This window comes from Rhynchophorus ferrugineus, unplaced genomic scaffold, assembly GCF_030347505.1.
Source record: "Rhynchophorus ferrugineus isolate W39M unplaced genomic scaffold, kcgeb_rfMv2 rfM2, whole genome shotgun sequence".
NCBI lineage: Eukaryota > Metazoa > Arthropoda > Insecta > Coleoptera > Curculionidae > Rhynchophorus > Rhynchophorus ferrugineus.
In genome coordinates this window covers 93,106,033-93,130,748 of record NW_027472581.1, presented here as the reverse complement: position 1 = coordinate 93,130,748, position 24,716 = coordinate 93,106,033, and the positions used below count along the sequence as shown (strand labels likewise).

General features: G+C 31.7%; 1 protein-coding gene across 16 annotated transcripts in view; it reads left to right on the top strand.

Moving 5' to 3' along the window:
- The window catches only part of LOC143191665 (uncharacterized), a 183,579-nt gene that overhangs the window by 38,753 nt on the left and 120,110 nt on the right, over positions 1–24,716 (top strand). For 2 of the 16 annotated variants that reach the window (XM_076396991.1, XM_076396999.1), the window contains exon 1: positions 5,703–5,968. The exons of 11 other annotated variants lie outside the window; for them this stretch is intronic. In XM_076396991.1, coding sequence (XP_076253106.1) covers positions 5,944–5,968 — 25 coding nt within the window. In that variant the 5' untranslated portion in view covers positions 5,703–5,943. Of the gene's footprint in view, positions 1–5,664; positions 5,969–24,716 lie in introns of those variants that run through there. 3 more of the 16 variants (XM_076396990.1, XM_076396987.1, XM_076396992.1) reach the window with 2 other exon arrangements.

Genomic DNA, 24,716 nt, shown 5'->3' with positions numbered 1-24,716 from the left:
TTATTTCAATTGGAAATCAGTATGTAACACTTATGTATATTATGTTGCATAAATGCATGAAATGTAATTGTAAATTTTACAACATTATAAATAACTTTTAATTGATTACATAAGGGGTGATAGAGTTTTATGTTACATATATAGTTGCACAATTGCAACACAAAAATTGAACTAAAGACGAATTCATATATTTATTTTTTCTTATAAATAAATTGAATGTAAATTAGTACTACTAATAATAGTTATAATAATGAACAACTAGTACTAGTACTCAAAAAAGGAGGCGGTTTGAGATATACACTATTCGATTATCAGTCTCCAAAGAATCGAGTTCAAGATAGTATTGGTTTTCATTATGAAAATTTGCATTAAAATAGAAAAATTAGTTGTTAATTCAAACAAGGAAAGAAGGCAATTGAGGAATTTGCAAAACAACTACCTTAAATTAAGAAATGTGTGAACCAGGAATTCTGGAAACAATCATCAAACTTTAATAACAAGTTACAGTTTCTATTTTACCTCGAACGGTACAACATACGAGGGTGGTTCAAATGTGAATGAGACAAATACTGTGACACATTTATTTACCATTGAAAATATTTACAAAAATGTACAGTTTTTCTACGTATTTCCTCTCACTAGTTACGCATTTTGTCCATCTTTCCGGCAGTTTTTTTAATGCCGGTATCGAAAAATTCCTTGGGCAACTCGGACAGCCGAGCACAATGCGAATGTTCAGTGATTATTGAATCTTTGACCTCCGAGGGCTTCTTTCAGTGGTTCAAACATGTGGTAGTCGCAGGGTGATAAATCCGGACTGTAGGGCGGGTGTTCCAGTACCTCCCACCCTAATTCCGATATTGTATCGAGCGTGAGACGCGCGGTATGAGGACGCACGTTATCCTGGAGAAGAATCGCGCCTCGTGCTGGAATGCTCCTCCATCTCGAGCGATAAGCAGGTTTCACGTGTTTTTTCAGAAGGTTAGAGTAGTATGCAGCATTAATGGTACGTTAGGCGCGCAGGAATTCGACGTACAGCACGCCACGCCGTTCCCAGAACACCGTACACAGGATCTTACCCGCGGACCTAGTTGTCTTCACTTAGGCTGGCGCCCGTTAGACGACATCTTGCTTTCAGTGGTGCAATAGTGTACCGATGTCTCGTCAGGCACTCACTACCGAACTGATTTACGCCTATGGAGAAATTAAAACAATAACTATAGAAAACAACAAAACGAAAATGAATTTCAGCTTAGTAACATTTCATTGTATCAATGGGGACATATTCTATTGAATATTGTTTACAATTATTAACAAGGTATAGGAGAAGTGATAGAAAAGATGTTAAAAAAAAACAAAGCAAAAATAGTTTAAAAAACAATGAATGAAATCAGATAAGGTCATTGGTTTCAAAATCACTCATTTCATCTCTTGTAGGCCAATTCGGTAGCATACTAAATATAAATTTGTGAAGATTCCAAGACTACACTTTCTGTTACAGAAATTCTAGGTTCACAATATTACTCAATAATGCTTATTATTTACAGATTACCTTAAAATATGGACATATGATAAACTTCTTTTCCTTAAAGTAGCTTTATTTTCTTTCTACAATATCTTAATATTGCTGTGTAACAGGAAATTGTACCCAACTCAAAATAGGATTAATAGCGGATGAGGATTTATATTCATAATTTTACTAATATATACTCTACAACTAAACTAAGTTAGAAAATAAAAATTAACGAAAGTAAATCTGTGCATGTGCAGTTTACGTATAATTAGAGCGCACAAGCACCAATAATCATAAATTATACAATCATTCCATATAGCAACGGTGCTAAGTATCTCGGAATGAATCTTGATGCAAAACTTCGCTGGAAGGAAAATGTAAAAAAGGAAAAGAAAGAACTGGAGTTGAAATATAGGAAAATATATTGGTTAATTGGAAGACAATCACAATTATCAATACATAATAAATTGCTATTATATAAGCAAATACTGAAGCCTATGTGGACATACGGAGTTCAATTATTGGGATGTTCTGCAAAGAGTCAGAACAAAGTCCTGAGAGGTATTGTGGGCGCACTCAAATACTATAGGACTGATTACCTACATTGAGACCTTCAGATACCCACAGTCAGTCAAGAAATCAAGAGAATTGCAAGGAGGCATGAGGAAAGACTCCATTCTCATGAGAATAGTGAAGTATTGCAGCTTTTGCATACCACCAGAACAGGACACATGATCTTGTGTAGTGTTGTGTAATGAGGTGCATATAATAAAAAATACAGCAGGGCTTGTATAAACATTATTATATTATATTGAGATAGGGCCGATAGGTCCTCCTAGTTATATATCTAGATTTAAGTTATCATAAAGACAAATTGTAGGTTAGACGGAAACGACTAGTAACAATGTCACGATTAAATAATAATAATAATAAAAAAAATTATATATATTCCAATAATTTGAATTATTTTACTAAAGAAACAATCATTATAAAATATATTCATGTTAGTAAATGTTTATTTTTGTTTTATATTATTATTTGTTTAGCCTAATATAGTCATCAACATTTATGACGTCACCACGTTGCCGCTGTAACATTTGCCGGTTTGTAATTTCTAATTATTATTGCTAATGTTTTGAAGAATTTTGTAGACATTTGACAACAGTACCAACACAAATCGAATTTTATAGACTAGTTCGGTTAAATAATACGACGTAACAGGCAATCCTCTGTTTCTTTTTAACTAGAGTAAAATGAGAAGGAAAAATCCGCTACGAGTTTAGAATGAATTTTACATTTTTCACACTGACTTTGATAGTATATTCGACGTCATCTATTTATGTTATCTCTGTCAAAAAGATATATAAGTTATACGCTTTTAATAAAGAAACATTCACTTAAAATATATTCATGTTAGTAAATGTTTTAAAAAAACATCAATATTGCTGGATTCTACTTTTAATTAGACTATTACTCTCACGTTAAAAATAATGGAATTTTTCTTTCATTTCAAATTGTTTTCCTTCAAATTCTCTTGGACCATGATTGACTTCGGATTATCCTCCTGGTCTACTATTTCTGTTGACCCGGTCTAGTATGGTCAGAACACACATTTTCTTTCCATCTCGTAATACTTACCATATTCCATATTCTTCTTCTTTTTGAATCTTGATATTTCTAATGACATGTAAGGATTTAATCTACTTGATTTTCATTAAATTTTAATTAGTACTTGAAATTTTACTTATTTTATGGTTATTTTTTATTATTATTTATATATATTATTTTATATTCCAATAATTTGAATTAGTTTTAATAAAGAAACAATTATTATAAAATATATTCATGTTAGTAAATATACTCCACTACACTCCTTAACACTGTGCGCGACAATCCTAAGGACTGACTGGAACAAATTCAGATTAATACTGCAGGAATAAATTAGTTTAAAAGTAAGACTTACAATTATAGATGATCTTGAGCAACAAATCAAAAATATAATTGAACAAATTCGGTTAACAAAAGAGGTTACACCAATAGTAAGAGAAAAATCAGAATATGAAGTAATTTACCCCCTCGAAATTAGAGAAATGATAAAAGAAAGACGAAAAGCTAGAGGGTATGGCACAGAACCAGAAATGCTGCAGACAAAACTACTTTTAATAGAATTAGTAATCAGACGAATCAAAAGATCAAAGATTATATACAGAATTCTTCAAAATTAGAATTTTTCAAAAATATATAAGTGAATTAAGCCCAGAAACATTTATTCGCCATGGAAAGCAACTCGAAGATTTAAAAGACCAATTATTCGAGTACCGCCAATTAGAAATTATCGAAATTAATGGGTTCGACACAACGATAAAAAGCTGAATTGTTCGAACAATACTTAACTAACATATTTCAACTTAATGATAAAGAATCTACCATGGATACATCTCCTGTTTATAAACCCGATGTAGATCTAAATCTAATTTCTCCATTGGAAGTTGCCACTGAAATTGATAAGCTCAATCCTAAAAAGGCACCTGGTGTAGATGACATTTCACCTGGATTATTGAAAGAACTATTTAATGCCTGTTTAAGGCTGAAGCATGCGGAATGCTTTAAAGTTGCACAAATAATTATGCTCAAAAAACCTGACAAACCTGCAGAACAAGTCGAATCTTACAGGCCTATTTCGCTACTACCTGCAATATCAAAGCTATTTGAGAAACTGATATTTAAACGTGTTAAACATTTGGTAACAATACCAGATTTCCAGTTTTGTTTTCGAAATCACCATTCAACAGTCGATCAAGTGCACAGAGTAACTGCGGCTATTGAAAGAGCGTTTGAGGAAAAGAAATACTGCCCTGCAATATTCCTGGATGTTTCACAAGCTTTTGATCGGGTTTGGCATTTGAGACTAACCTGTGAGATGAGCAAATTGTTACCGCGTAACTATAGTCAATTGCTGGAGTCATATCTTTTCGGAAGAAAATTTAGAGTCGTTAATAACATTTAAAACTATTTCGGCTGGAGTTCCACAAGGTAGCGTCTTAGGACCTCTCCTGTATCTGTTCTATACTGCTGGTATCCCAACAACAAAAGAAACAGTACTTGGAACATTTGCCGACGACGCATTTATCATGGTGAAAGATGTATGTCTGTCTAAGGCTTTAAAAAAAAGTACGTCAACAAGATCTAACAAATGGACTAGAGGCTAAAAATATAGCTTAATAGCTCCAAATCTGTCCACGTTAATTTTGCATTGAGGCGAAATAATAAAAACTTAATTATATCACTCAATAGATGCCCGATTCCTCAAGCGGAATCAGCAAAATATCTTGGAATCCATCTTGACGGTACATTAAATTGGAAGCATCACGTTAGACAAAAAGCAAAACACATTAGAACCAAAATAAAACAACCAGTATAGGTTAGTCGGAAGATACTCTCAACTTGATCTAAAATCAAAATAAGACGTTGAATTATAAGTCAATTAAAAAGTCAATTTGGACGCATGGGGTTGCACTAAAAATTCAAATCAACTAGTCATACAGCGCTGTCAAAACAAGGTTCTTCGATTGTTTATCAATGCCTATCGCTACGTAACCAACGAAGAAGTGCACGCTGACCTGGAAATCAATTGGATTGGCGAAGTTATCCAAGATTTCGCCTTGAAACACGAAAGAAGATTACTAAATCATAGTAACGTGGAAGCAATACAACTGCTGGACAGCGCGTAGGATGTCAGGAGATTGAAGCGAACCAAACCATACGAACTTATATAATGTGTATACTATAGTGTAAACTATACTTTAGTGTAAACTATAGCTATAAATTATTATAATTTTATAATTGAGGAATACATATTGATGTATTTTCTCGCACTGGTCTTGCTTAATCCAAGTACAAATGAAATGTATCCTTTATAATAATTTAAAAACATGGTGTATCGACACTTTTTTTCTATTAGCTCTTTAGGCTTCTCCCGTATTTTCTACATCGTTTCCCAATTCACCAACAAAGAACCCCGAGCCAACGACTCTCTTTTGTAACTTTTATGACTCATCAAACGTAATTTGGAGACGCACGGTATAAATATCTAATGGAGGCTCCCTTCCTTCGAGCGCTCGGAACACGTGCTACATCGTACGACATCGGCTATGTTCGTCGGCGCTATGTTCCTAAACGAATAGACGTCGTGTCAGTTAGTGTGTGTAAATAGAGTTGGTCGAGTGTTACTTACCGGGTTGGTGTAGAAATCGTGTCGAAAAAGCCGTGTTATTACCAAAAAAATTTTATACAGTGTCCGAGTTTCGGTGTTTTTCGTATTATGACTCTCAAAATTTGTGTGCGTTTCGGATACAGAAATATGTACATCGTATAAATTAAGTTTGTTATTGCCGTTGGATATAAACAAACGAGTTTACTGTGGTGGTGAGATGAAAAATGACGATATTTTACACGGTAATTTGAGAATGTGTCTTTTGGGACAAGGGTTTGCACTTACTAACAAGATTATCTTTGGTTAACACCCGGAAGTAAACGCTTTCCACTGACCCTGTACAATATTTTGATCGCACTCATTAAAATTAACATGGAATATTGTTCCATACGGTTCTGACGAAAAAACGAAGCCAGATCACTCGTGCATATTACTGACTATTCTATGTTATACCTTGAAACTTTTTATTATTGTCTTAACAACGATTTCAGTAATAAAAACTAAAAATTCCACGCTTTTTTTTAGTTAGTTTTTTATGTGTTGTTGGTGTAATATTATTGTAATAGTACATTTTAATAAATGTTGAGATATAATAAGCTATTAGTATTTAATTAAAATTTCTATCATCAATCAAATTATGGTGTCAGTATTGAAATGAAACCAACCATTGCATATATGGAGCTGGGTTTATAATATAATCACTTTCTAAATTTGTTCTAAAAAGCTGTGTCATCACGTATGTCATAATTAATATATTGAAAATTATATGATATTGAATCTTGAAATTAAAAAAAACTAGAAAATGATCTAGTTCCGTCAGTTGTATATGATGTCCATTATTATGTATGAATGACAATTAAATAACAAGATTCGTAAAAAATACTTTTAGTTTTATAAATACATTTTACTGCCATTAGTATTGTTGGATTCTACCTTTTCAGCAGATTGCTACTTACCCATCATATCTAATCTACCTTCTATTTTCTTAACACATTGAAATCAATGGAAATTTACTTTCATATCAAAAATGTTTCCTTCAAATTCTTTTGAAACTCGAGAGGTGCCATAACAATATCCAGTTATTTGGAATATTCTCCTGCTTTACAACTATTTCTGTTGACTTGGTTTAGGTTAGTCTCTAGTACATCTCTTATTAGTTCAAAACTTCTTTTTATTGCATTTAGATATATTTAATAATATGGTCAGATATGATATTCCAAATAGGTATCTTTAATTATTTCATTAACCTGCAAGTATTTAATTAATAATTAAAGGAAGATTTGATTTATTTAGTCTAGTAGCAAATATTTTCTCAGTTCAACACTAATCTACTTGATTCTCAAGTAAATTTCAATTGGGCCGGCTTGGTTGGCGAAGTGGTAAAGGCGACAGGACGGTCCACCTACTGTAGCGATAATCGCGGGTTCGATTTCTCCTGGGACATGGCCGTAAATGCATGTTTCTGATTGTCCTTATTCAAGAGTGCAAAATCCAACAAGGAAAATTATCCCAGTCAGTAATCAGATTGGGTAAGACCGGATGTCTTCTGGGATGATTTCTACGTTGGTCACTCGCCGGTCGGTAGGCTTAATGCCGAGGACCGTGGTTCAGAGCCCAGTTAAACTGTAGGTCCAGTTCAGATAAACCCTCGTTGGTAAAAGGAGATTTCAATCAATATATTTTTAGTATATTAATAAAAATTAATAGAGAATATTTTAAAATTATTATAGTATATTAATTTAAGATAAGTTTTAGAAGACATAGATTTCTTCGTTTTTGAAAATATTAAAAAAATGAAAATCTAAGGAACAATAGGGCATAATGCGGCATCAATTAAAATCGTCAAATATACCATAACATATTTTTATTGAGTAAAATAATAGCTAATATATTAACAGAAAGTAATAAAACATCATTTACGACTCTGTTAATTATAAATATACTGGTTTATGCCGATAGATACACGAGATATAAATAAGAAAGTTAAAAGTTTCAATGTTTCTTTAATAAAAAATCAACCTTTTTGATATTTATTCGTCTAATTTTGAAGCTGTTTATTTATTTTCGGCTTCATTTGTTCTAATATATTGTCTACAGTGTGTATTGAGATGTATAATTTCTTTTACCTAAACTATTAAGCCGGATTAGTTGGCGCAGTGGTAACGGCGACAAGATGGTCCTCCTGCTGTTGCAATAGTTGGGGGTTCGAATCCTGCTAGGGCATGGTCGTAAATTTATGTTTGTGATTGTCCTTAGGCAAAAATGCAAGATGCGACAAGGAAAATGATCCCAGTCACGCCAGTAATCAGGCTGGGTAAGACCGGATGTCTTCTGGGATGATTTCTAGGTTGGTCACTCGCCAGTCGGTAGGCTTAATGCCGAGGATAATACACTTCCTTGTGGTACACCTGCTTTAGATTCTTTTACTGTAGAGTAAGCTTCTTGTTGTTTGACTCCAAACATTCTGGTTGTAATGTATGATTTTAATAGTTCGGTGTGTTGTTTTGGTAGCATTTTCTATAGTTTATGAATAAGGCCTTCATGCTAAACCTTATCGAAAGCTTGTGCTACATCTAAAAATATTGCTGAGCATACTTTTTTACTTTCGTAGGCTTTTTCAATAACATCTGTTATTCTGTGGACCTGGTCAATTGTTGAGTGCTTGTTAATAAACCCAAACTGGTGTGTTGGTATTAGTTTTTTCTCTCTATGATCGGTTTTATTCTTTTAAAAAATTCATATAAACACTGCTAAATATCAAACGTATGCCATATCTTTAATATATGCATAATTTAATATAATCATTGGTTAAATTTTATTGTTATTTGATTATTCATTTGTATGTAAATTTTCATTGTTCATATTCCTACTGGAATTTAGGTACTTAAATAGGACCATAATTTGATTTGATTATTAATATATTGGAGAATGTCTTACTACTTGTGAACGGTATTATATGTTTTTGTTTTACTACCCATTTACTGCTGTTCTTTTCTTATTCATTTTCAAGTCACATTCTTTGTATTTATATATAATAGCTGAAGTGTTATATTAATTTTCTTACCAACTTAGTAATAATTCATGTTCAAAACAATCTTTTCGATACAAAATAAAAGTTATTTTGGGTCTAAGCAGGGATCATCATAAAATTGTTTAAAGTACGACAGTAGAAGGAAATTCAGTAGACAAGCGCAACATTTTTTCAATATCTACGAGGTCTTCCAATTTTATGGATAATCCACCGAGTACGTGTCTGGGATACAAAAAAATACCGTCCATTTTAGCGAAATGACTGCAGAAATATTTATCTGTTGTTGAGATCTTCGTTCTATCTCGGAAGTCTTGGCAAACGTTGATATCAATTTTAAAAAGGTCACCTAAAAAGCAGAAAAACTTTTGGAATTATTTCGTCACAGTATAGGAGATTCGTTAGTGTATGTTTATTTTTATTTTATATTTATGTCATCAACATTCATGACGTCAGCACTTCACAATGTTTTGAAAAATTTTATAGACATTTCACAACAGTGTCGACTAGTACCAACACAAACCGAATTTTATAAACTAATTCGGTTAAATTTTCCGACGTATCAGACAGCCTTCCATCTCTTTTTAACTAGAGTAAAATGAGAAGGAAATATCAGGTCCAAATTTAAAACGAGTTTTACATTTTTACAAACTGCATTTGGCAGTATATTCAACGTTATCTATGACGTGTATTGCCTGTTTTATTGGAAGGACTACATGCTTATTTTTATAAAATGCTCTTTTAAGTTAAAGAAGTGTTATCCGAATGTGTGTGTGAAGTGAAGCTCTGTCAAAAAGTGTTGTATCCGTTATACATTGGAAGTGTCTTCCAATATAGACTGTAATAAAGTAGATTTCATTGATGAAATTTATCCTTATAAATATTAGACACTAATTAATGGTGTATGTATTATTTTGATTAATAATTGTTTGGTAATTTTCCGAAAAAAGTCATAATTAATTCATTGTACAACTTTTGAAAAAAAAGTTTTATAGCCAGCTTTACACCATTAGGAGGGTTTTGCAGAAATTGAAACAAATGCTAGTCAAGCGGGGCAAAGTCTGGACGTACGTACTCAGCCAATTTCTTTCAGTTTTAAATATGTCGTGATAGAAAAAAATACACCTTACCTTTCGATTAATTCTTACAGTTTTTATGACCTCCTTCACAAGAATTAATAGTGGAACAGTAAAATTAGTGGTTATACAATAAGTTTGCACAGCTCATGAAGAACATTTCACACCCCCTTTCCTGCCTTTCCAACCGTTTGTGAAGCCTAACTTCAGTCAGGATTATTTACGCGCACTATTGTCATATATGATCCACTTTTCACCGCATATAATGATTTATTTCAGACATTCCGCGATTCTGCTTGATTTCAACAAAAAAATTTTACAGTAAGATAAATGTTTAAAAAATGTTATATAGTCGGTCGTTTAGTTCCATAACGATGTTGCGAGATAAAATACGTCGGTATTTCAAAGAATTTCATCGTTTTTTTTTCAATACGGTTCATATTTAACATCAAAAATTCCGGAATGAATCTGAGATAGGTAATTCTGACACTGACATTCACTTAAAATCTCATCACCATACATTTTCCATTTCCTTTCAAAGTAAAAAAAGAACATTATGACAGAAATGATCTTCTGAATTCTCCATTTTCCAAAGAATAACAAATTTTAATAGAGTAAACCAAACACACTATGTTTTCCAATATAATCCGAAATTACTTTTCCCCAATATTATGTAATAGCATATAGTGGCCTTTGAAATAAAAAAAAAGAATCTTGTTAATATCATTTTTTCATCTATGTACACGTCACAGTATTTCATTGATCATTTAATTAACATCAAACTCAGATTAACTTAACAGTACATTTTCTTTTTTTCACAAACAATTTCCTATGCCTCATTCACATTTTAGACCCAAGTGAAACCTTTTAATGCATTTAAAAATAATTATTTATTCAGATCGGCTTGATGATGAACTTGTTGATCCATCATTTTGTTCCCATTACTTAAATGGGAATGGCAATTTCAATATCAGATCATCGGCCAATTCTATTAATATTATTCTACTAAGAATCTCAAGAAAATGAAGTTTATCACATTGTGTAGGAATTTCGGTAGCTTTTGTTTATAATGAAATATAAAGAACAGCATTGCGATAATTTTTTTATTTTTTATTTATTATTTAATTAATATATTGTTACTAGTCGTTTCCGTCTAACCTACAATTTGTCTTTATAATAACTTAAATCTAGGTATATAACTAGGAGGACCCATCGGCCCTATCTCAATCTCTGGTGAAATAATGTTTATACATGTCACTGCTGTATTTTTTAATATATGCACCTCACTACACAGGATCAGATGGTTTGATTCTTTTGAGTCTGTGTTCTGGTGGTGTCCAATCGTTGCAATATTTCAATATTCGTATGAGAATGGAGTCTTTCTTCATGCCCCCTTGCATTCTGCATGCCCTCTTGATTTCTTGACTGACTGTGGGTATCCGAAGGTCTCGATGTAGGTAATCTATATACTATAGTATTTAGGTGCACCCACAATACCTCTCAGGACTTTGTTCTGAAAAATTTGTATTTGATTTATGTTAGTCTTTGCAGAACATCCCCATAATTGAACTCCGTATGTCCATATAGGTTTTAGTATTTGCTTATATAATAGCAATTTATTATGTATTGTTAATTGTCATTTTCTTCCAATTAGCCAGTATATTTCCCTATATTTTAATTCCAGTTCTTTTCTTTTCTTCTTTATTTGTTCTTTCCAGCGAAGTTTTGCATCGAGATTCATTCCAATATATTTAGCGTTGTTGCTATATGGAATGATAATGTTATGTAATGTTATTTGTGCTTGTACGATCTGTTTATAGGTGAACTGCACATGTACAGATTTACTTTCATTAATTCTTATTTTCCAAGCTTGTGTCCAATTATTTATATTGTCACATGCCTGTTGTAATTTTCGTGAGGCTTCTTCACTATTGTCTCCGACAGCTATAATCGCAGTATTATCAGCAAATGTAGCCATCGTAATATTTTCCATTTGTGATATATCACAAGTGTAGAGTAGATAAAGCATTGGTCCTAGTACACTTCCTTGCGGTGCACCTGCTTTACCTTCTTTTATTGTAGAGTACGCTTTCTCTTGTTTGACTCTAAACATTCTGGTTGTAATGTATGATTTAAATAGTTCGGTGTGTTGTTTTGGTAACATTTTCTGTAGTTTATGAACAAGGCCTTCATGCCAAACTTTATCGAAGCCTTGTGCTACATCTAAAAATATGGCTGAGCAGTTTGCGTAGTTTTTTTCAATAACATCTGTTATTCTGTGGACCTGGTCAATTGTTGAGTGCTTGTTAATAAACCCAAACTGGTGTGTTGGTGTTAGGTTTTTTTTCTCTATGACTGGTTTTATTCTTTTCAACAGGAATTTTTCAAAAACCTTAGATATTACCCTCAGCAGTGGTATAGGTCTATAGGCTTTTATTTCGTTTGGTGTCTTCCCAGGTTTTGGGAACACATTTATTTGAATTCGTTTGTTCAATTCTTCAGCAAATCCTTCCCAGTCTGTTCTCTTGTTTGTTAACGTTGGGTTTCTTTCTTGTCTTATTATATTTTCGTTCAACCTCAGCATCACTGGCGTATGATCTGAACTTAGCTCAAAATTTTCTTCGACCTTTATATAGTTGAATGTTATGTTTCTTACTGTGAAGAAATCTAACAGGTCTGGGGTTTTCTCTTGATCAGTCAGCTAATAAGTTGCTTTTCCAGTTAACATGTAACTACATCTTAGTTCTGCTTTATGCACTTCATTGCCTTTAGTTGTTGTCATTCTGGATTCCCATCTTGTATTTTTTGCATTGAAATCACCTCCATTTATAAATTTTTCTCCCAGGTTGTTTAGGGCATTCAAATAATTTTCTTTTTTTTATTGTATCTGGAGGACAGTAAATTGCTATTGTAACCTTGTATCTGCTTGATTTAATAGTTACTGCTGTTACCTGATTTTCTGTTGTACTGAGCCCGGGTTCTTGATGGTGGGAAATGTTCTTTTTTATTATTATTACACTTCCTCCTCTTGCGGTATTAGCTGGATGTATGGTATGATAAAATGTATATCCTTTAAATTTTATAAAGGATTCTTTTGTTAAATGGGTTTCTGATATTAGGCAAATATCTATTTTTTGCATATCTATATTTTTTTATCTATATATATATATATATATATATATATATATATATATATATATATATATATATATTCTTATCTATATTTTTTGCATATGGTATACTTGTAGGGTAGCGTGATGTTGCTATTGCGGTAATAATAATTCATTGCCTAACTATCAGCCATTCGCTTTTATCCGAACTGCGATTAAACCAATTTTGACTGAATACAATCAAATATTCTGCATGAGAAATATCTCCGCTTAAATTGTACCTAACCTCTTTTAACAAGAGAGTCTAGCCAAACAAAACTGAAAAAACATTATAATCAATGTGTTTTGACATTACACAATTATTATTCAGTCATACCAATCGAACCTTATACGGATATAGTTAATGAAAGTTTTAGAAGCAGTTTATTTAGCACACATTTCAACGTTTCGCAATACAATCGAAGGTATTCAATTTCCATCCGCCATTTTTACCAAGACCGCGTAAAATTAAAATGTGTCGTTCCAGCGTTTATTGAAATATTTAACAATGGAGCGTATGTTCAATTGTTGCCTAATTACTTTTATTGGATCAAATTACGCGTGAGTCAATATGATGATTCAACATATATTTTTAACTTTCCCAATTTTGATGAAATATGGATTTATTCTTTAATTAACGAAATATTTTATGTGTTTTTTTATTGGACGATTGTTTCCACTATAATTTCATAATTTGAATCAAACGTCATTCTCTGGGAGTTATTTTTGGGGAAAGCTAGCTGTGCCCAGTAATCTTACCGTCCTAAATAAGTGTACCTACTCTGAAACTGGCTCACCATAGGGATTTTATATTTTCCCAGGTATTCTTGTGTTTTGTTCGCTTAATTATCTCAATGACATAGTGTGTATGTATTTTAGATCTCATTCGTATCACACATCTTTATTTGTCTTTTGATATGAACGTTTTTATGCTGTAAAACTAACACGAACGACACATTGGTGGAATACTTCTTCAGACGTTACTCTTGGAATCTATATTTAGCCCGTAAAATGTCGGCCAACAACATTTAATGTATTTATTGTTTCGTTTTTCAGTTATATTTACTAACCATCATATATAGTGATCTACTCCATTAATACGTTTTATTAGTAGTTGTTTAATCGACAATCTATTTTATAATCTGAGGAAGAAGGAAATAAAATATTAAAAGAATTAAATTAAATCTTAAATAATATTAAACTATAGTAAAAATTAACTGATGACAAACAAAAATTTCCATATTTATATGTATTGTATTTGCTGTTACAGCTTCAGCTAATTTAGATAAAAATAATGAACCGCATAAACATTGAAATACATTTATTAAAATAATTTAAAACCTGGATCTGCTATATTCACCAGACATTGTCCCTATATCTACTACTTTTCATATTATGACTAGTATAGCATTTATATTCGGATTATTTATGAACAACATGTATAGTAATTCAATAATATATATATATATATATATATATATATTACTTAATATTACTGTGTAATGTAGATTAATATGTGTCGCAATATATTGTACCGCAATTTGTAAATTCGTTTAGAATCAAACAATATATTCCTTCTCATTTTATTCTAGTTAAAAAGACACACAATGCTGTCTGATAAGCTATCTTGTAACCGAACTAGCCTGCCAAAGTCATTCGGTTGTCAAACGGATACATTATTTATGGAATATTTAGTTTTATGGCTTCAGATCAAAATTAAGTTAATTTTTATTCATGTTATTAAGTTATTCCTTAAGTTTTGCTTTCAGTCAGACTATAAAAATGCTTTCAATATCTATTTATCTTCTAAAATATATGTTAATGTGTAACAGGTGTTTGTATTTTATTGGTTGCTGTAATTAAATACATACATGTTTACCTTGGATGTCAAAAAATACAAAGAAGTTGGTTATTTAATGATTTTACAGTATATTTGGTGGAGCGTATGATTTTAAAAATAAATGTATTGAAGCTTATGCAAAAATTCAACAGTTTTATTTTACAATAGTGTTTACTATTAAAATACAAAATCACATAAAAGAGACTGGTAATAACAGATAAATCCAAAAATAAAATAAGTATACTATGCGAAAATTCTTTTTTTATTATTACATTATCATATTTACATTGTTGAAAATTGTTTGAAAAAATACGTTAAACACTGAAGATTCGATAACGTTTTATATTAATTATATGAATTTTAAAAATGAAATACCCACATCAAACTCGAAATATCAAATATGTTCTTTGTCTATTCCTAATTTATTATGTTTCATTTTTCTCAAGGTAGTCTAAGTCGCACTAATCAAATTATTATGGGTCCGTTTTATTTTATATGTCAAACTAATTAAAAATTGCACAAAATACATTGAGATTACAGTTAGTAAATTCAAATAGAATATTTTCATTACGGTGTTAAGTTACGTTAAATTAATTTGTTGTGCGAAAATTACGTCAAGGTAGATGTATTAGGGATGAACAATAAAACTAATAAAACTTTTAGAACTCATTTTAGGAGCATAATTGGTAAATTTAAAAGGAATATTCGAGAGTTACTACGTGTGTTCCTTAATCAGTTAATTTAAATGCGAAAATTCCTTATCTATTTGACGTTGGTAATTTGGCGTAAAGTCCAACAAATCTGATTATAATGGGATACGGTATTATTTGCATCACTGCACAATCAGACCATCAAGGACATGCGTTTTTACTCGTTATTTTGTTTGAAATCGTTAAGGTATGTATAAAATTTCTAGACAAGTTGCTATAAATATAGTGGAGAAATTTAGTTGATGCTTTATAGAAAGTAAGCGTATGTAATAAGGTTTTAACTGTGATGTTTAAAATACTTTTTTCCCATGAAATATAATTATAATCTATTCAAAGTTTTTTAGTAATGCATCAAAGATATTTGTGACGTCGAAATATTGCAATGTTGCCGCATTAACTCTGAGTTTTAGTTCAGTTTGGCTTTGACGTACAAAAGAATTCTAATCTAAATAAAATAATTGAACAAAAATATTATGAAATATAATTTATTTTAACATTATAGTAAATCTAAAAACTACAGTTAATTATACAGCCACAATAATTTATAGGTAAGAGTTAACACCTCTTATCACTCTTGCTTTCAAGAATTTTTCATACATCTGACAACCGGTCGCCGTCTGGTTGTCAGAAAATGTTTTTTAGCGGGTTGCAGCCGCTCTAAATATTAGTGTAGGTACTGTGAATTACACCCCTTACAAAATGAACAATAATATGTTAGACTCACCCAAGAAAACCCATCTACATACAAAGTGGGTGACGAATCTTGACCATGTTGATTTGGCTCTGTTCGAGACCAAATATACAAAATGTATAAGAACAGTAAGTTAGCAATACTCTCAATAACTTATTTTGTAGTTTTTCTTTTAAACAAAGCGTTTATTAGAAATAACGAGAACTTATTCAAGGTCGTAATGTGATTTTTGCATTCATAATTTTGAACGGGAAGTTGTGAAAGACAAATGAGAGCTCGAGTCATTAAGTGTACAGTCATAAATTGTATAAATAGCTTCATAGTTAACATATGTGACTCTAATATCCAACATGACAAAGTTAACAGTAGAAAAAAGTTTTAACCGGGCCGTTGAGGAAAAAAATCGAATAGCATAAGATGTGGGTCGCGAGTATTTAGTTCTTGAATTTGGTAATCAAATTGCTCCAGTTGTCTAGTCGTTTGTTCATTTTTTTGTTCATTTTAACTATATACTGCAATAATTTCATGTGTTTTTAATGAATAGCTTTAAATTTTAGAACGATTTTTTAGTTTTTTTTGTTCTGGCCTAAAACTAGGCGTTGGAGTGCATGACGCATACCTTATCACGGAGACTTGCCCTAGAGTGACAAGTTAGACCGGGTTATGTGGGACTACCTCTGGGCTTACCAGTACACTAAACCGAAACCGCCTCACAGTTGATCTCTGTAGGTCGTTACTGCTACTGCATTAAATTTGCAATACCTGGCAAAGACCCGGCAAAAAAAAACAGATAGTGAAACTAACTATAGACTCGCGAACTTGAGTTAGCACACGACTGGGTCATATGGGAGGTAAAAGTTATGACTGTAGCGACCGATGAGCTTGTTTCTGGAAAAGGGGATGTTAGCGGTAACGCGGTGTTAAACTCCCAGCATGTCAACCAACTCGCGAACAAGCGCGTTTTCTGAAGGATTTGAGCTGAGTCGTTGTTTGTGGAAGGATTGAGATATAAAGTGCTTGATTTCTGGAGTGTCAGTTTCCCTGTAAATTTGATTATTTCTGACAAACCATGGAGCGTTTAAGATTCTTCTGAAGAGCTTATTTTTGAAAACTTGAAGCCGTCTCACCTGGTTGGGCATAACAAACTTGAAGTAGACATTAGATCCGTAGGGGAGTACGGACCGAGTTAACATCTTGTTAAAATAAGCATTTGATGGAGATGGAAAGTCTGCTAGAAGGGCAGATCAGAGAAGATAGCAGGTTTGCTATCCCCGAAACTTTTTGGATTGCTTTCTGGATTTGGGAATGTTAACCATGGAATTCCATATCCAGCCATGAAATTGTTGCGGTATAGATCTTAAGTTGCAATACGCACTGTGCGTAAAATATTTAGTTTATTATCTCACCAACAAAATATATTTGTAATTTGTTTTTACATATTAATCGTTATGTTTATCATTGATCACAACAGCTTCTTAACTAATAATAATGTGATCAACCATCGATAATTCGACCAATGAGGAATTGAGTTTTAATCTAATTTATGTATGTTCAACAGTACACCTTAAAACTTGATTACACCGAAGCTGTAGTATGATACAATAGAATTCTTACTTTTTAAATCTTCTTGTTGGGTATTTTGTTTAAAATTCCCAGCTAATGAAATCAAAACTTTCTAATTACTTATATGTGCGAATATAATTTGATTAGCATTTTGTATCAGGATTAATTAAAAAAAGTATTAAAAAACTAATAAAATATTTATGCCGTCAAGTTTGGCTTCTTCTAATTAATTAGTGATATTTTAGATAATATTATGTAAATTTGTGTCATTGTTTTTGTTGTATCACTGTTTTTGTGCATTGTTTTCACTAATTATATTATATATAAAAATACTGATTTTGACTAATTATAAAGTAAAATTAATTCACAATTATTAATATCATTCAAAATCAATCGGTTATTCTCCAAATTTATTTTCTCAACCTCAAGGGGTGTTTAATTTAGAGGGAGGATGATTATCTTTGGAAAACAGAATACTTGCCGGTATCATATGATATAAGTAACAGTTACGTACATAATGAAGTTGGACGCAAAAGCATGAAAAACATTTATTTTGTCCATTAATCATGAACACTGAAGTATATAAGTGATATGTGGTCCTGTACAAATGCAGGTAAAACAATGAAGCTATCAATGAAACCCAGAATTTGAGGATGTTGCACAGAACAACATGATGTTTGCATCTTAGTTTTAGAAAATGTATGATATATATATATATATATATATATATATATATATATATATATAACCCTTAACAGCTGTCATTATGCCAATTGTTTTAGCGTTTGACCGTCGTAGCCTGATAAGAGACATCTTCTGTAATGTTTATTTCTTTGTAAAATATAAAGTATGAACTGACTTGGCTAATTTTGGCTTCAAGAAGGTGAAAAAATCACACGAACTGACGTTAGTTGAATACGGTGGATAGAATTGAATTTTTGGACAAAATATTTTATACAAAATTAATTTATTTAGTACCAAAAATATCAGTCATATATTATAAATAGATACAAAATATGTTCTTGAACCCACTCTCTTATGGGTATATCGAATTTCTCTTGTTAGTGTTTTTTCTATAAAATTACCAGATCGCTATTAATAGTAAGTATAATTAAAAGACAACAGATGTCAATACAATGAATGACAAATCTTACTGAAATTTCATTTAATAATTCAAAACATGTAGAAAAAAAATTAACTAAACTTACAAGTTAATTATTAATTATTCAAATTACAGAATTAATTACAAAGTCTTAATTGATTTTCAATATTACAATTGTTTTTACCAAAGGCTTATATGGTGCTAATGTATCCTCCATCCATATAGACAGAAAACCCATTAACATGTTTTAAATTACCAATCTATAATTAGCAGTAAAATCGGAACGCATCTTTCTCGAGATGGAAAAAAATAACATCATACATCCTAACGACCCATCATCTCTTTATAGTGTGTTTGTCCAGCTGCTAAATCCATCAAGCTTGAATTAAACATGACATGAGCTGGTTGTTCGAAGATGCGAATAGCCCAAAAGATGTTTGTTATGCGCATACGAAATGGCAGCGAACAGTGAATTTTTATGCAGAATCACTTTCAGAAATGGATCGAGGATTCCTGCGGCTTAAGTCAGACCAATTGGCGATCGATGAATATGTATACCGTCTCGGAATATTATTGATATGTCTTTATTTCGATAATTAACGACTTTTTTTCGTTTCATTGGTTAAGGATCATTAACTTGGAGATGTTTAATCTTAAAAAGTATTGTATAACAGGTCAATTGAAAAGTCCCCGGCCTACCATTGTAAAAGACATTTTTTTGGCAATTTTTTTTATTCAACACAATTCCCTTCAAGGGTAATTATAGCGACGCTCCAACTTTTCGATACCATTTCTGTAGTACGATTTGACCTTTGTTTCAAAATAGGCCTCAGTTTCGGCGATCACCTCTTCATTCGACGAACATTTCTTCCCAGCGAGCATTATTTTGAGATTTGAGAACAGGAAATAGTCGCTGGGGGGCAGATCTGGAAAATACGGTGGCTGAGGAAGCAATTCGAATCCCAATTCATGGATTATTCCCATCGTTTTCACTGACTTGTGACACGGTGCATTGTTTTAATGAAGCAGCACTGTCTTTTTCTTCAAATGCGCCCGTTTTTCGGCGAATTCGTCCTTCAAACAGTCTAATAACACTATGTAATAGTCGCTGTTGATGGTCCTTCCTTTTTCAAGGTAGTCAATGAAAATTATTCCATGCGCATCCCAAAATACAGACGCCATAATCTTGCCAGACGACTGTTGCGTTGATGAGCTTTTGATCATCTTCAATCACTGCTCCGAATCATCAACTCGTCGTTGTTTTTGGTCAAAAGTGAGTTCGCACGGCACCCACTTTGCACAGAGCTTTCTCGTACCCAAATATTCGTGAATGTTATGATGTACACGTTCAGTTGATACCTTCAGCGTGTCTGCTATTTCATTCAGTTTCAATTTACTGTCATTCAAAATCATTTTGTGGATTTTTTTACTGTTTTCGTCGGTAACAACCTCTTTCGCAGTCCACCGCGTTCACCGTCTTCGGTGCTCATTTCACCATGTCGAAACTTAACATACCAATCCTTAATGGTTGGTTTTCCTGGGGCAGCGCCCGGAAACTCGGCATCAAGCCAAGTTTTTGCTTCAACTGTATTTTTTCCCTTCAAAAAGCAATATTTTATCAACACGCGAAATTCCGTTTTATCAATTTTTTTCACATTAACAAAAATTGCTTCACTCAAGTGTTATGATTCACAAACTATTGATCCGACAGCTGTCAAATTTATACACGCATCTTTTGAGGGTTAGGATTGTAGTAGCGCCATCCATGTAACCGACCTCAAAAATTAAATAAGGAACTCACTAAAAGGTAAAAAAATAATCAAACATAGATTTTTATGACAAAAAAACATTTTAATATAAAATATGTACCTAATAATCGTTATAATAACACCTATCTACTACACTTATTTTATATTCTAGTATATACACATAATTTAGCTTAATAACTACCTAATATATTTTAGTTTCCTTTTGCCAACTAGAGGTTTATCTAGACTGAATCCACGGTTTAACGTGGGCTCCAAACCACAGTCCTAAGCATTAAGCCTACCGACTAGCAAATGACCATCCTAGAAGACATCCGGTCTTACCCAGCCTGGTTACTGGCGTAACTGGGATCATTTTCCTTGTCAGATTTTGCATTATTTGCATAATCATAACCATAAATCGAACCCGCGACTATCGCAGCAGTAGGGGGACCGTCCTGTCGCCTTTACCACTGGTCCAACCAAGCCGGCTATATTTAGTTTGTTCATAATTTAATTTAGTGTATATGTCACAAAACTATATTATTATTTTTATATTATTTGGGCTCGACACCGACTTCGAATTTTGCATATGCATGTTTTCAAGAACAAGATTTGACATCTAAAAAAATTATAATAAATTACAAGAATGTAACTTATTTAGTTTTAATATTAAGGTCAGCAGTATAAAACGACATCTGTATCAAGTCATAATATTGCATACTTATGGCCAGTGAAAACTATTACAAAAACCAGAAGGTAATTAATGACACAGCTGATATATACATTTCAAATACTAATCAATAATGACTCTGTCAATTTCGGGTAAAATGATCATTCCATAACTTCTTCTTCTTCAGAACTTTCTGGACAAGTAACTGAACCAAGTAAATGAACAAAAATATTCAACAAAGTTCAGGAAAGTGATAATGGGACAGGGTGAGGATCACTCTATATAGTCGATGCATATGCAGTTATTACAGTTATTATGAGGGAATTCCTAATAACTTCAACATAACAACTTCAAAATGGCCCCTGATATCAACATTTTCAATGACGCTATCGTTATATTAAGAATATTCTATGGACTATTTACTACTTATTAGACGCTTTATATAGTATGGCTTTACTGAGTAACAGTTATGCAACTTTTCAGCCATCTATTAGGAATAACTTAAATTTCTTTTACGCCAACCTTTTACATTCTATTTATATAGTTATTCTAAAAAAAGAAATTTATCAAATAAAGAATTATTTTATGAAACTATTTGTTTTTTTGGTTTATTAATCCTTTCTCTTGTTTTTTAAAACCACTCTGGTTTACATTATATAAATCATCCATATCTTCTGATTATAACGAATATTTTTTCATTTTGGATATACCCAAATTGCATATAATTTATTCATTAAAAAATAATCAATTCAATCAGAGGTTTTGCTAATTCCCAATTTGTTATATGAGACCTACTTTTGTGCCAATACTTTTAAAGAATCACAGAATCTCAAGATAAAGTCCATAATGTATTTGAAATCAAGAATTGTATAAATACCTATTTGTTGGTTTAAATTCTGTAGACAGCTAATTTTATATGAGATCTGACTCGAAAATAATGACGATTTTACAATGATATTTTTTAGTACACAACGACAAAAGAGGTTTTAGGCATTGAAACAGATTATCTAAACTTATATCGTACAATTTTCCAAATCTTAGTGTCCTATAGTATTTACTTTATACGTTTTAATGTCCATATCTTGAAATCCTAGTATCTATTGAGACTTAATACTACTTTAAATGTCATACTTCATTTGTTCAGATATACTAGTAAACTTATTTATAAAAAGAATACTCAGACATATTTGTCAATTTTGAATAAATCTAACGAAAATAGTAATAAAATTTCGGAAAAGATATCGGAAATAACTTTCTTGCACCATTAGGTAATATCATTAGGTAAATCATATTCTTGCTTGCTTAGTTCTTACTCAATAACAATAGAGAGTCGCTTTCTTGAATCATCATTAAAACAGAAAACTCGAACAATTAACGTATATCATTTTAAAAATGGAGTTTATGTCATCTTCATTATCTAAACAACCACAAAAAGTTCGGACAAATGTTGAAATTCATGCGCGGATGTCATACTTTCGTTTTTCCCATTAATTTCAAAATTAGGACGAAGCAATTTATTAAGTTTTGTAATGACGGCGCAGTCGCCAAAGTATCGTCATTTAAATTTCATATATGTTAACCTATGCGTTTTAATTTTAGTTTATCCCTCAGTTAAAATTACCCTTGTGTGCGTGTTTATCTTGTCATGCATATCTTACTGTGCAGACAGAAGTGTCAGGGTTGAATCATCAGAGAGCTGATTCAGCCGGTTTTATTACTTGAATAAATTAAGAATGTATTTTAGATGTAAAATTGTTTACACTTTTTTCTTGATTTCACTGGGGATGGTAATACACTACATTTTGATTTATTTATCTTTTGAATATAGTTCGTTTACAACACTATTATTACCATCAATTTATACAAATACATTTAGGTGTTTTAATACGCCTTACTATAGTTTTATTATAACTAATAATAAAATGTATTATAGCTTGTTTTTTAACAAAAAAATTGAACCGACTTCAAAAAGTAAATAAGGAACTTACTAAAAAGTAAAACATAATCAAATTTAGACTTTTAAAACACAAAAAAAACGTTTAAAATAAAATATGTACATAATAATGATTGTAATAACTCAATAAAAATAAACAAATAACTTATTTAACCTACCTATTACGCCTATTTTATATTCTACTATATACACACTTAATACACACTTAGCTTAATACCTACCTAAACCTATCTATCTTTTATAATATTATTTTAAATACTACTATCTGATCAGTTTTACAATTAAACTTTTACTAAGCATATTATAGCTTATTTAAAAAGCTTGAAAATGTCTGGCTTCCTACAGCTTTTTTAAAAATTTAATGTTAAATTTCCAAATACATTGACATGCAAGGACACTTCTTGGTATTTTCTCTGGAATATATACTAGGATATGAATCTTGCTGGTTTGATATACCACTATTCTAGAGTACTGCAACGGTTTATATAAAAACAACAACCTCAGCTAAAGAGAAAAACGCCCATCATTTGTATACTTATTACAAAAAGAACAACACTTTGTCAAACGTGCCTCATGTGTATGTTAGATAAAAATCGGAGCAAATTATAATGATATACTCAATTTGACCTAAAGCAAAGAGATTGTTGCATTTATCAATCAATTCTAAAGCCAGTTTGAACGTAGGGAGTGCAAATATGAGGTTGCACGAAAACATCAAACCAACTAGTAACCCCATGCATTGAAACCAAAACACACGAATATGAATAGTGTATAAGCTCTTAATTTTAACTTAAGTACTCGTACGTACACGCATTGCTTCTGTATTAATACAAGTACTACAGAACAGTAGTAATAATTTAATTTGTCAATTAAGATTGTACTAAACATATCTGGTGTAATTAATTTTTAATAATGCGTAGATTTATCACCACGAGAACAAAACTATGTCAAAAACGTCTCATGTTGAAAATTAAAATGTGAAGAAAAGTTCACGAACATGCATCAATCCGAAGATTGTTTTTAAAAAGCCAATGTTCATTAATGAATATACCGCCAATTAAAAATGATCGAAATGAATGGGTTCGACGCGACAATGTAAAAATTGAATTGTTCGCACAATACTTAGCTAACATATTTCGACCTAATGATATAGAATCTACCGTGGATACATCTCCTGCTTATCAACCCGATGTAGATCTAAATCTAATTTCTCCACTGGAAGTTGCTACTGGACATTTCACCTGGATTATTGAAAGAACTACCACGAAAAGCAATTATCATGTTGACATATATATATTTAATGCCTGTTTAAGGCTGAAGCATGTCCCGGAATGCTTTAAAGTGGCACAAATAATTATGCTCAGAAAACCTGACAAACCTGCAGAACAAGTCGAATCTTACAGGCCTATTTCGCTACTATCTGCAATATCAAAGCTATTTGAGAAACTGATATTTAAAC